Source organism: Pongo pygmaeus, chromosome 17 (genome assembly GCF_028885625.2).
Source record: "Pongo pygmaeus isolate AG05252 chromosome 17, NHGRI_mPonPyg2-v2.0_pri, whole genome shotgun sequence".
NCBI lineage: Eukaryota > Metazoa > Chordata > Mammalia > Primates > Hominidae > Pongo > Pongo pygmaeus.
In genome coordinates, this window is record NC_072390.2 from 71,625,606 (window position 1) to 71,639,360 (window position 13,755).

General features: G+C 35.7%; 1 protein-coding gene across 1 annotated transcript in view; it reads left to right on the top strand.

Annotated features, from left to right (window-relative positions):
- The window catches only part of WDR7 (WD repeat domain 7), a 392,926-nt gene that overhangs the window by 67,508 nt on the left and 311,663 nt on the right, over positions 1 to 13,755 (top strand). Inside the window, exons 14-15 of the mRNA XM_054460414.2 lie at positions 345 to 540; positions 13,451 to 13,665. Of these exons, the coding sequence (XP_054316389.1) occupies positions 345 to 540; positions 13,451 to 13,665 (411 nt within the window). The remainder of the gene's footprint in view (positions 1 to 344; positions 541 to 13,450; positions 13,666 to 13,755) is intronic.

Sequence of the window (13,755 nt, forward strand, 5' to 3'; positions counted from 1 at the left end):
CCGTGGAAAGAGAACACCTAATAACAGATCAATTTTTTCTCAGCTTTGCCTGCTCCAATATAGCAATCATTGTAGTGAGGTCATCTTTAAATTTGAACAGCAGTTTTTCCAGTATACGTTTTGCAATCTTTAATCTAGAATTAATTTAGTATAAAAATATTTTGATGATTGATCTGGGTTTTATGTATAATATAAAGGAACACATTTTTCAACGTGACCTAATATTGTGGTTGTTTTTCAGTGGCAGCAAATGTATAATTAATTTTGCCTTAAGTTATTGAAAACAGGATCCATTTTATTGTAAATTTAATTTAAATACAATTAAGGTTTATTCTTCTTTTCAGGCAAGAGTACAGCACTGCATCTGCTCTGTAGCCAGTGACCACTCAGTAGGACTTCTAAGTTTGCGAGAGAAAAAATGCATAATGTTGGCATCTCGTCACCTTTTTCCTATTCAAGTAATCAAATGGAGGCCTTCTGATGATTACCTGGTGGTGGGGTGTTCAGATGGTTCTGTGTACGTCTGGCAAATGGATACTGGTAAGAACAAGTATGAAGAGATACTATAGAAAATTAAATGGATATATTTCATTTTCTAGAAATGAAAATGTCTTTTATATGAAGAAAAGAGCCTTGAAATGTAAAATAGTTGCTACTTTTATTTCTGATTGTTTAAGTGGCCTCTTTTTGGTTCTGCTATGCCAAATGTTTGTAGAATATTTCATGAATCTTTAAAAGCATGGAACGAAGGATAATATACAGATGAGAACAGATATATGGACAACAAAGTATATATGTTTTCTATATAATTCACGAGTAAACTGAACAAGAAGAAGAAATCATTTTTATCTCAGGTTCACATGTGGTGAAAAAGATACAACCTTTTTTTCTTTGAACAGCAGAAAAGCAATGCTGGGCAGTTACTTGTATGAGGTAATTAAAATGAAGTTTTCCAGTTCTGGAGAGAACATTTAAAATTTCGAGTTTCAGAAAGTTTATGTATTGGGGGTATAATGTAGAACCAGTAATGCTTAGCTTAAAAGCACAGACAATGATATGTAATGTTTATACACAGACTGCCGTGGTTTTCCCTCAGAAATTTGTAAGTATATAATTAAATGTTTATTGGTTTAGGCCTTTTTGAAACTCATTGCTTTTTTACTTTTATAATTTTCACTAATCATCTATCAGTTATTAAAGTCTGTCTTTTGATTCCTAGTTGTACTAATATTTCTACTAGATTTTTTCCTTGTCTTCATCTTTGTTTTAAATAGTGTTTTTTGAAATCAGACTATATACATATTTCTGCATGCACTATTGTGCAAAAGGGAGTTCTCTTAAGTGTTTTGGGAATAAATAGGGATAAGCTTCAGTAATCTTTTATTTATTGTCTTCATTTTAACTGGTAGTACATAGGCAATCTTGACAAGAGGAAGCATTCTTGAAGTCTGTCAAACTTCCTTGCTTTTGCATGTAACCTTTCTTTCTCTTCTCTCTCATTGTGAAAGAGATTCATACTTTTGGTCAAGTTTTAAAAGCACAGAAGTATTAGAAAAGAAGAAAGATGAGCCCACATCTCATTGCTCAGTGGTAAATGTTAACATTTTTGGCATATGTCTTTCTAATCTCTTTCTGGGCATTTTAAAAAACAGAATTGCTGTCATACTACACATGCAATTTTATATCTTTTTTTGGTGTGTCTTTATGTTATGTCCTATCTGCTGAATAGCAATCTTGTGTTTTCTTTTTTGGTCTACTTCATAAACTGAATATATGGAATTTCTCTTTAGCTCTAGAGTCAGACTGTTTAGTTTGAACTAGCTAGGATGGACTCCTAGCTAGCACTGTGACCTATTCCAAGTCACTGGATATTTGTCCCTCAATTTCCTCATCTGTGAAATTAGGGTAACAGTATTTTCTATCTGAAAGCATTTCTGAGATCCTTTAAGAATAAAATGACATAATATTTCCCTGGCATGTGGTAAACAGAATGTAAGTGTGTTTATATGTATGTGTATGTGTGTGCAATTATAAGCTTGTGTGTGTGTATACATGCATGTGTATATATTTCCTACTACTGTTATTAAAGAAGCATGTTGCTTAACTTGTTACTTTGTTGAACTTGGGAATATGACTTTATCTACATTTAGAAATGATTTTTTTGGGAATTAGTATTAAAGAAAGTTCTTATAGCAATAATGGCATTTGTAAGACACTGTATTAAGATACTATCAGTATTAACACTGGGTGCAGTGGCTCACACCTGTAGTCCTAGCACTTTGGAAGGTGAAGGGGAGTGGATTGCTTGAGACAAGGAGTTTGAGACCAGCCTGGGCAACATGGCGAAACTCTGTCTCTACAAAAAAAATATAAAAATTAGCTGGGTGTGGTGGCACATGCCTGTGTCCCACCCACTCAGGTGGCTGAGGTGAGAGAATCACTTGAGACCAGGAGGTCGAGGCTACAGTGAGCTGTGATTACACCACTGCACCCCAGCCTGGGAGACAGAGAGAGACTCTTGTCTTAAAAAAAAAACAAAAAACCCTATAACTATTAAATTAATAGCTGATATGTTTTAAGTAAAAATGTGTAGTAAACTTGTCTACGACTTGTTCAAATTAAATATGATGAAGAGAGTATCATTTTTCTGAACTTTTCTGATGCTTAAATAGATAATACTTGAATATTTCAGATACTATAAATACATTCCTGAATAATATAAAATGAAATTATTTACAAATGAGGCCTTACTGATAGACAAAGTTACTGTTCTAGTAATTTTTCTAGAAGGAAATGACAAATAGGCCCTAACTGTAGGGGTACTGGAAGAGGTTATTGTTATAATCAGTTTAGTATAATTAAGCCCAATTTAGATAACATAAAGCATGTAATATTGAAATTACATGTTGAAGATTTGGGTAAACAATCAGTCAATATGACATTCAAGATAAATGCTATAGAGAAGCTGAATTTATTTTGGATTTCAACCACAATAGGAGGCATACATTGTTTTTTTCCTCCTTGCTGTTCATGCTGTAGCTAGTGATACAAAGTTCCCTGGGGAGTCAGTAAGGTACATCCTGGAAGTATTGACATTATTTATTTATTAAATTTATTTATTTATTAAATAAATAAAAAATGAAGCTAGAAAAGTCAGCTTCAGCCAGGGTTTGATGTATGAAATGTATTTAAACTCTGAGGAGATACTTGATCCCTCTTGTTAGTGTTTTGAGAATGTATTTTTCCAAATGCAGCCATACCACATTAACCCTGTTTTGCATATTGGGCAATTTTCTAGTTATTGTTTTGAGTTATACTGATGTTTCTAGCTTAAAACACTTGAAGTGTCTTTCCTTTATATGTTTATGCAGCATGTTTAAACATTTTTTTCCTCCAAATGAGTACTTTGTGTTTTCAGTTTATATTTCCCTGTGAAATGCAATCAAAGCTGGCAATACAAAATGTAGAGAGCTGGAGTTCTAGAATCTTTTGTTATTTTATTGTGACATTTTCTTATATGCAACAGCAATGTAATAGTGATGTAATGGCCGTGGAAATTATTCTTTTCACATCTCTAAATAGTTGAAAAACTACCCAAACACTAGCAACAAGATTTAGCCAGATGAACCTCTTGCTTCCCTCTTATGAACTTATTAAAGGTGGGTCACTGACCTAGGTGGTTTCTGTGGAGCTGTTGATGTGCTTCTGGGATCAACCGTCTCTTTCTTTACATTTGATATTCCCAGTAAGTATGCAGTGCCATTCTCACAGGCCTTTGACAAGGTCAGAATCCTGTCTGTTTGGGAAACAGGCATGCTGAAAGTAATGACTGATGTTACAAAATGTTCTTCTTATCTAGCCATTACCAAGCCTAAACTACATTCTCATCTGCTGCTTTTTATCATTCTTGCTACACAACAAAAGTGATTCCCACATCATATTTCTATTCCTTATGTATAATTATTAGATGTTCTTGTACAAATGCAAATACCATTAATGCTTGACAAATATCAGAAATTAGTGTATGAGGACTTGTGAATTTATTTGTTCTGTGATGTTTCTTTTTATGTTCTGCACTCCATGTTTTCTTATATTTCTGTTTTTGCATGTCCTTCATGAAATATGCATTTGAGTCATCTTTTTGAACTTAAGTACCTAATAAAATCTAGCAGGGAATTATGAATTAATGTATATTTGTATGTCTTTTGAAAAACATATATAAAGCATGGCTAACAAAAAGCATGTGTTTCAGGGTTTCAGATTGTCATACAAGTAAAGTCTTAGTGACTGTTATTCTTCCTTAAGACTAATTTTTGAAAACGTTTTTCATGCTTTTATTTTGATACATTTAAATTGATGTTTTTCTCTTATTACTAAAATTGCTGAAGAGAATCAAGAGGTAGTGTTGAAGTTCAGTCTTTTGTTATTAGTGGAGGGTTTTAGTGGCCAGTGTTTTCTTCACGTATTTGACCCTTTGTCAGTAGTATTTAATACAGTGGAAATTAGATCTTACATTTGTATTTCATTATAAATTGCCATTACATCATCAGCTCTTCTGTACATTTTTCCTTTTCATTCTGTTACAAAACATGCTATAGGACAGCGGAAGACACAGAGAATGAATGGGTTAAGAAAAAAAGGTAATTGACTAAAACCAAGTATAATCAGAGAGTTTCTTTTTTTCTCTTTTAATGATTGACTCAATGAAATCTTACATATTTACCTACCTATGTAGTTACCATTTTCATTGCTTCCCTTTTTGAAGGAAGAGGTTGTTAGAGTGGAGATATGACTGTGCTTACTACTCCCTCCTCTCACAACCCCTCCATGCAATTAATCACTAAGTCTTTCCCATTAGGTCTCCCTCAACTACTTTTTTATTCTTTCCAGTGTACCATTGTAATTTATGGCCATATTTTTCCATACCTAGGCTATCTTTATGGGGTACCCTGCCTACTCTTTCTACCTTCTAATTCATCCTGTACTCTGCTGGGAAATTAATCTTAGGAAAGAAAACACTGACAACACTTGCATCATATTAATGTCTTAATGAATAAACCATAAACAATATTAGTTCATAAAGACTTCAAGACAAGGTCTTCCATAGTGTGGTACCTTCCTACCTTTCTGTTACTTACCTCTTACTGTTCTTTTACACAGACCAGTTGCTCTAGTCAATAATAATTGGGTCACTTCCAATTCTTATTGCTAGTATCATCCATATTGTTTTCATGATTTTCATTCACTTGGAACATTGCTTTTTTCTTTCCATTTTTTTGTTTGTTTAAAACAAACAAAAGTATCTATGATATTTTAAGGAAATTTGAATAATAAGAATGCAATCTTGCATATTTATCTACGTAGTCACCATTTCCATTGCTCTTTATTGCTTTGTGTAGATGCAGATTTTTGCCTGGAGTCATTTTTCTTTTGTCTAATATTTAATTTTTCTTTTAGTGTAGGTCTGTAGGTGATGAATTCTTTCAGCTTTTGCATGTTTGAAAAAACTCTATTTTATCTTCGTTTTTAAAGGCTATTTTCTCTAGGTATAGAATTCTAGGTCAACAGGTTTTTGTCTTTTGCTGTCTGTACTCCAGCTGTCTTCTGGGTTGCATTATTTCCAGCGAGAAATCTGCTGTCATCCTTAAGTTTCCTCTGTATATAACATTTCTTTTCTCTGGCTGCTTTTAAATTTTTTCTTTAATTACTGGTTTTGAGCAATTTGATTGTGGTTTTCTTTATATTTCTTGTTCTTGGAGTTTGTTATACTTATTGGATCCGTGGCTGTATAGATTTTATCAAATTTGGAAAACTTTTGGCCATAATTTATTCAAATATATTTTCTTCCCTCCATTTTCTTTTCTTTGGAGACTCCAATTATATGTCTTTTAACCCATTTGAGGTTGTTCTTCAGCTCACTGTGATGGTATTTTCATTCAAAAAAAGTTTTTTTTGTTTCATTTTATATAATTTCTATTGCTATGCCTTCAAGTTTACTGATATTTTCTTCTATAATGTCTAATCTAATTGTTCCTGTCTAGTATATTTTTCATCCCAAACAGTGTAGTTTACATTTCTAAAAGCTTGATTTTGGTCTTTTGATATCTTCTATGTCTCTATGCAAAACCTTCTGAACATCTGGAATATAATTATAATAACTTTTAATGCCTTTGTCTTCAAATTTTAATATGTTTGTCAGTTCTGGGCTTGTTTTTCTTGATTTGATTTTTTTTTTTTTTTTTTCACTCAGTATTGATCATTTTTTTGACATGCCTGGTAATTTTTTTTTTTTTTTTTTTTTTTTTTTTTTTGAGACAGAGTTTCACTCCTGTTGCCCAGGCTGGAGTGCAGTGGCCCAATCTCAGTTCACTGCAGTCTCCGCCTCCCAGGTTCAAGTGATTCTCCTGCCTCAGGCCTCCCAAGAAGCTGGGATTATAGGCACCACCACGCTCAGTTAATTTTTTGTATTTTTAGTAGAGATGGGGGTTTCATCACGTTCACCAGGTTGGTCTTGAGCTCCTGACCTCAGGTGATCCACCTGCCTTGGCCTTCCAAAGTGCAGGGGTTACAGGCATGAGCCACCGTGCCCAGCCATGCCTGGTAATTTTTTATTAGATACCAGATATTGTGAACTTTATTTTGTTGGGTATTGGATATTTTTGTATTCCTGTAAATTTTTTTGAGCTTTGTTGTGGGACACAGTTAAATTTTTTTTCCTTTTTTTTAATTATATAAATATTTTTTATTATACTTCAAGTTCTAGGGTACATGTGCAAAATGTGCAGGTTTGTTACATATGTATACATGTGCCATGTTGGTGTGCTGCACTCATTAACTCGTCATTTACTTTAGGTATATCTCCTAATGCTATCCCTCCCCTCTCCCCCAACCCCACAACAGGCCCCGGTGTGTGATGTTCCCCTTCCTGTGTCCAAGTGTTCTCATTGTTCAATTCCCACCTATGAGTGAGAACATGTGGTGTTTGGTTTTCTGTCCTTGCGATAGTTTGCTGAGAATGATGGTTTCCAGCTTCATCCATGTCCCTACAAAGGACATGAACTCATCATTTTTTATGGCTGCATAGTATTCCATGGTGTATATGTGCCACATTTTCTTAATCCAGTCTATCATTGTTGGACATTTGGGTTGGTTCCAAGTCTTTGCTATTGTGAGTAGTGCCACAATAAACATACGTGTGCATGTGTCTTGATAGCAGCATGATTTATAATCCTTTGGGTATATACCCAGTAATGGGATGGCTGGGTCAAATAGTATTTCTAGTTCTAGATCCCTGAGGAATCGCCACACTGACTTCCACAATGGTTGAACTAGTTTACAGTCCCACCAACAGTGTAAAAGTGTTCCTATTTCTCCACATCCTCTCCAGCACCTGTTGTTTCCTGACTTTTTAATGATCGCCATTCTAACTGGTGTGAGATGGTATCTCATTGTGGTTTTGATTTGCATTTCTCTGATGGCCAGTGATGATGAGCATTTTTTCATGTGTCTTTTGGCTGCATAAATGTCTTCTTTTGAGAAGTGTCTGTTCATATCCTTTGCCCACTTTTTGATGGGGTTGTTTGTTTTTTTCTTGTAAATTTGTTTGAGTTCTTTGTAGATTCTGGATATTAGCCCTTTGTCAGATGAGTAGATTGCAAAAATTTTCTCCCATTGTGTAGGTTGTCTGTTCACTCTGATGGTAGTTTCTTTTGCTGTGCAGAAGCTGTTTAGTTTAATTAGATCCCATTTGTCAATTTTGGCTTTTGTTGCCATTGCTTTTGGTGTTTTAGACATGAAGTCCTTGCCCATGCCTATGTCCTGAATGGTATTGCCTAGGTTTTCTTCTAGGGTTTTTATGGTTTTAGGTCTAACATTTACGTCTTTAATCCATCTTGAATTAATTTTTGTATAAGGTATAAAGAAGGGATCCAGTTTCAGCTTTCTCCATATGGCTAGCCAGTTTTCCCAGCACCATTTATTAAATAGGGAATCCTTTCCCCATTTCTTGTTTTTGTGAGGTTTGTCAAAGATCAAAGAGTTGTAGATGTGTGGTATTATTTCTGAGGGCTCTGTTCTGTTCCGTTGGTCTGTATCTCTATTTTGGTACCAGTACCATGCTGTTTTGGCTACTGTAGCCTTGTAGTGTAGTTTGAAGTCAGGTAGCGTGATGCCTCCAGCTTTGTTCTTTTGGAGGATTGACTTGGCGATGCAGGCTCTTTTTTGGTTCCATATGAACTTTAAAGTAGTTTTTTCCAATTTTGTGAAGAAAGTCATTGGTAGCTTGATGGGGATGGCATTGAATCTATAAATTACCTTGGGCAGTATGGCCATTTTCACAACATTGATTCTTCCTATCCATGAGCATGGAATGTTCTTCCATTTGTTTGTATCCTCTTTTATTTCGTTGAGCAGTGGTTTGTAGTTCTCCTTGAAGAGGTCCTTCACATCCCTTGTAAGTTGGATTCCAGGTCTCTTTGAAGCAATTGTGAATGGGAGTTCACTCATGATTTGGCTCTCTGTTTGTCTGTTATTAGCGTATAAGAATGCTTGTGATTTTTGCACATTCATTTTGTATCCTGAGACTTTGCTGAAGTTGTTTATCAGCTTAAGGAGGTTTTGGGCTAAGACGATGGGGTTTTCTAGATATACAATCATGTCATCTGCAAACAGGGACAATTTGACTTCCTCTTTTCCTAATTGAATACCCTTTATTTCTTTCTCCTGCCTGATGGGACACAGTTAAATTACTGAGAAACAGTTTGATCCTTTTGGGTCTTGCCTTGTTAGGTAGGGCTGGAGCAGGGTTAAATGTGGAGCTAATTACTATCCACTGCAAATGGAAGACGTTCCTGAGAACTGTACCCAGTGGCTCATAAATTGTGAGGTTTCCAGTCTGGCTGGTCAGAGTAGGCACTGTTCACAATCCTGTCTGAGTCCTGGGTACTGTACCCTCTAATCTTTTGAAGTGGTTCTTTCCTTGGCCTTGGGCAGTTTCTTCATAGTCACACAGTAATCAGTACTCTGCCAAATATGTAAGGAGGACCTTCTGCAGGTTTCTGTGGAGCTTTCTTCACCCTGGTATTCTGTTCTGCAAACTCTACCTGCCTGTACTCTAAGCTGTCTGTCTTCAACTTAAGGAATCTGTTAGGCTATTCAGACAATGGATGTTAGTCAATGTTCAGACAATGGACGTTAGTCAATTAAGGATTGTCTGAAAAAGCATTGTTTGAAATCTTATATCTATTTTTTTCCCAATTATTTTCCGTAAAAGGGTAAATTCAGTTCCTGTTACTGCATCTTGGCTGGAAGCAGAAGTCTTTTCTGCTAATTTGAATTTTCAAAATCTTTAAATATTCAGGCAGAGTCCACTCTTTCCCTGATATTTTTAAAAACAGGTTTAGTTGGGAATGGATTTTTTTTTCTATCTTTTGAACCTCTGTATTAGTCCATTCTCATGCTACTATGAATAAATATCTGAGAGTGGCTAATTTATAAAGAAAAGAGGTTTAACTGACTCACAGTTCCTCATGATTGGGGAGGCTTCAGGAAACTTACAATCATGGTGGAAGGCACTTCTTCACAGGGCAGCAGAAGGGAGAAGGAGTGCTGAGCGAAGGGGGAAGCCCCTTATAAAATCATCAGATCTTGTGAGAACTCACTGACTATCAGGAGAACCGCATAGAGGAAACTGTCTCCATGATTCAATTATCTCCACCTCGTCCCACCCTTGACACATGGGGATTATTACAATTCAAGGTGAGATTTGGGTGGGGACACAGGGCAAAACCATATCAGCCTCTTTATTATACTTTTTGGCTTGTGTTGTTGATTATCTTCTTATGTGCAAATGTTTTGACCCTCAATCATGGGGTATACATTTCCCTCCCACCCCAGGAAGTTAATTACCATTGATATGTTATAACCATTTAATCTTCAGAGGTTATTCCAACTTTTCCAGTTGTTCTACTACAGTCTTTTACTGCAAAAAGATCCAGATTAGAATTGTGCATGGTTAGTTCTATCCCTCTTTCAATTTAAAATGATTCCTTAGTTCTTCCTTCACCTTAAAGACTGAAAGTTTTGAATATTTCTGGCCAGTTGTTTTATAAAATGTTTCCCAATTTCCATTTATCTGATGTTTTCTCATGGTTATTTTCAGAATATGTATCTTTGGCAAGAAAATCACTGACATTTTTCTCATTACATCTTATAAGTTGGCATATGATTTTAATTTCTTTCATCACTAGTATTTACTTAGGTCACTTAAGATTTTTTTTGGCTTCTTCACTGGAAAGTTATGTTTTTTCTTTTTGTAATTAGTAAGCATTTTGTGAAAAGATACTTTGAAACCATGTAAATAGCTTTTCTTTATCAAACATTTAAGTTACTCATTTTCAGTTGGATCTCTATTTTATACAATAGATTACATTCGTAAACTCATGTGATGTCTTGGATTTGGTCAGTGGGAGTCCCTTCACACTGGATATTTTTTTTCTTTCAGCATTGTCTTGCTTTACAGCTCAAGTAGATGATGCTGCCTCCTCGTGTGGATGTGCTTTTTATCCATTCTGGCTGATATCCTGTGACTGGAGTCCTCTCTTCCCAGCATGGACATCCTTTCTCCCCTTTTGGGATCCAGCACCCTGTGCAAAGCTGCCTACCTGCATAGATGCCCTCTTCTCTCTTTGGCCCCCATCCCATTCCCCCTCACCATATGGATGCCCTTCTCATACCTCTCAGACGTCAACCTTCTGTGCCAGGTTGCTTTTATGTGTTGATTTCTTAGACCCACCTTTGGGATCTGTACTGGGCTGCCTCACTGTGTGAACTCCCTCCTCTCTCCACTCAAGTTCCAACAGTGTCTTTTGATGCACATGCTTCTGGGGCTGAACCCTGTGCCAAGCTGCTGCCACCACCTCCCTCTTGTTTACCTTCCCTCTGCACCCTCTCAGCCTCTGACATACTGCTCTGGGCTGCTGCAGGCCCGCTTTTCACCACCATGCCCCTTATGTGACATGGACTCCTACCTTTGCTCAGGGTGTATTTACTAACTTTGGGGTCGGTTGTTCATAACAGAAGAGGAAGTATAAACTTTTGACACCAGAGAGCCAATTAGTTACTTGGTGCTTTTGCAGGTAGTATATTCTCACTTATTTGTTGATTAATGATTTTATTTTAGATATCAATAAGGGAAAGTCACTTAAGCCTTTCCATTATAACTACAAACCACATTTAATAGAGAATTAAGAGCTAGAGCAGTAAATTCTAAATTTATTCCTGTGAACCTTTAAGATATCTGAAAGAATATCATATTATTTTCAAAATTGAATTAACTTTAATTTACTTAAAATAATCTTTTCCCACAACATTTAAAAACATAATATGATATACATTTGTAAAAAATTGATATGTTACAAATCTTCATGTACAAGAATATGGAGTTCTATACTAATTCAACCATGTAAATATACCCTGTTAACCATGTAGTGTACATCTATTGAGAGTATTTTTCTGTGACTGTAATATCCCTTCCCCCACTTTATACTTTGAATACTCTTCTCTAACTTGTTATTTTCATTTAACAATATGTTGTGGCTTTTACTCTATGTTAATATATATAGCTGAGCTTCTTTTTAAACATTGCTTTTGTAACTTCACAGTACTCCTTTTAGTGGATACATCATAAATTATTGACACAGTCTACTAATGATAGATATTTAGGTTTCTGAAAAATTTTTCTATTACTATTAAGACAATTATAACCCAACCACACACATATATGTTTGGATATGGTATCATTATTTAGTATAATCTTAGAATAGGAATTCCTGTGTTAAAGGAAATGTGAGTTTTAAATTTAATAGAATTTGTTAAAAAATTACTAATTTTTATTTGTACTAAAAGTATATTACCAGTTTTCTTACGTACTTGAGAATGCTGAATATCTGTATGGTAAGAGATAAATAGTATTTCATTATTGCTTCAATTTGATTTCTTTGATTATTAGGTTGACATGTTTTTGTATGATTACTACCTATTTGAATTTCTTTTCTCGATTGTTCATATTCTTTAAACATTATTTTGTTGGCTTATTTTTTTCTGATAGATTTGTTAGAACTCCGTATTTTGAGGCAGCTAACTCTATCGCCATTTAATCAACAAATAGTTACTCTGTGCCTCCAATGTGCTGGGCACTGTTCAGTATACCAGGGATACAACAGTGAACAAAACATCTGAAACTCTCTAGCTCTTGTGTAGTTTACGTTCTGGGTGGAGAGAGGCAGGTCAAAAATAACGAAAACTTTAAACATATAGTATGTTCTCTGATGTTCGTGTTATGGAGAAAATAAAGCAGAAAAGGGAGAATTTGATAAGATGGCCAGAGAATAACTCATTGAAAGTGTAACATTAAGAGCTTGAAAGGTGGGTGAAGGAGGTGGTGAAGCTTGCATTGGAGGAAGTTTTTGCTCTGACTTAGACAAGAAATGCATAGATGGAGATAAATGGAAAGGAGAGCCAAATAAAGAAGCTTTAAAGTAGTTGTAGGCCGGGCGTGGTGGCTCACGCCTGTAATCCCAGCACTTTGGGAGGCCAAGGCGGGCAGATCACGAGGTCAGGAGATCAAGACCATCCTGGCTAACATGGTGAAACCCCATCTCTACTAAAAATACAAAATGTTAGCCGGGCGTGATGGCGGGCGCCTGTAGTCCCAGCTACTCAGGAGGCTGAGGCAGGAGAATGGTGTGAACTCAGGAGGCAGAGCTTGCAGTGAGCCAAGATCGTGCCATTGCACTCCAGCGTGGGCAACAGAGCGAGACTCTGTCTCAAAAAAAAAAATAAATAAATAAAAATAAATAAATAAATAAATAAATAAGTAAAGTAGTTGTAAGTAGAAGTAGTGGTAATTTCCACAAACATACGAAGAAACATTTGGCTGGGTGGTGAGAGTAAGAGTCAAGAATTTGCAGACAGAATGGAGAAATTATAATATTTTTTCTGTTTTGTGGAAGTTTCTTAGAGAAGCTTCAGCAATTATTCAAGGAGGAAAAAAACAAATTTTAGTAAGACTTTTTTGTTTAAGATTGATATACAACTTAGAGGAAGGTCAAATCATAGATTTTAATGTTTGTAATGGTGTGATGGGACAGGATTGGTCAAGAAAACCATCTGGGAGGTAGAAAGAGTGGAAAAGCCTGTAGAAGGTTGTTGGAATCTTAGCTCTGAACTTGACTTTATTGGGAAGTTGCATCAGGGACTTTGTGAGAGAGGAATTCATTGAGGTGGTAGGTACTACATGGAAGATTGTTAGAGGAAGGAAGTACAAAAAAAAATTTCCAGGAGGCATTGATAAAACATGTTTCTACTTAAAAAATTTTCATACCATTTTTTCTTTAAACTATTCAAAATGTTGTAGTATTATGAAATATTTGTGAATATATTTTTCTCGCAGGTGCGTTGGATCGTTGTGTGATGGGGATAACAGCAGTTGAGATTCTAAACGCTTGTGATGAAGCTGTTCCTGCTGCTGTTGATTCACTTAGTCACCCAGCAGTCAACCTAAAACAAGCTATGACGAGACGTAGTCTTGCTGCTCTTAAAAATATGGCCCATCATAAGCTACAAACCCTTGCAACTAACCTCTTGGCTTCTGAGGCATCTGACAAGGTAAGTTTTATATGTGGGCTCATGAAGTGTGTAGACTCCGTTTAACTTCATTTAGTGACATGGCCTTGGCATATCTTAGAAAATAATTTT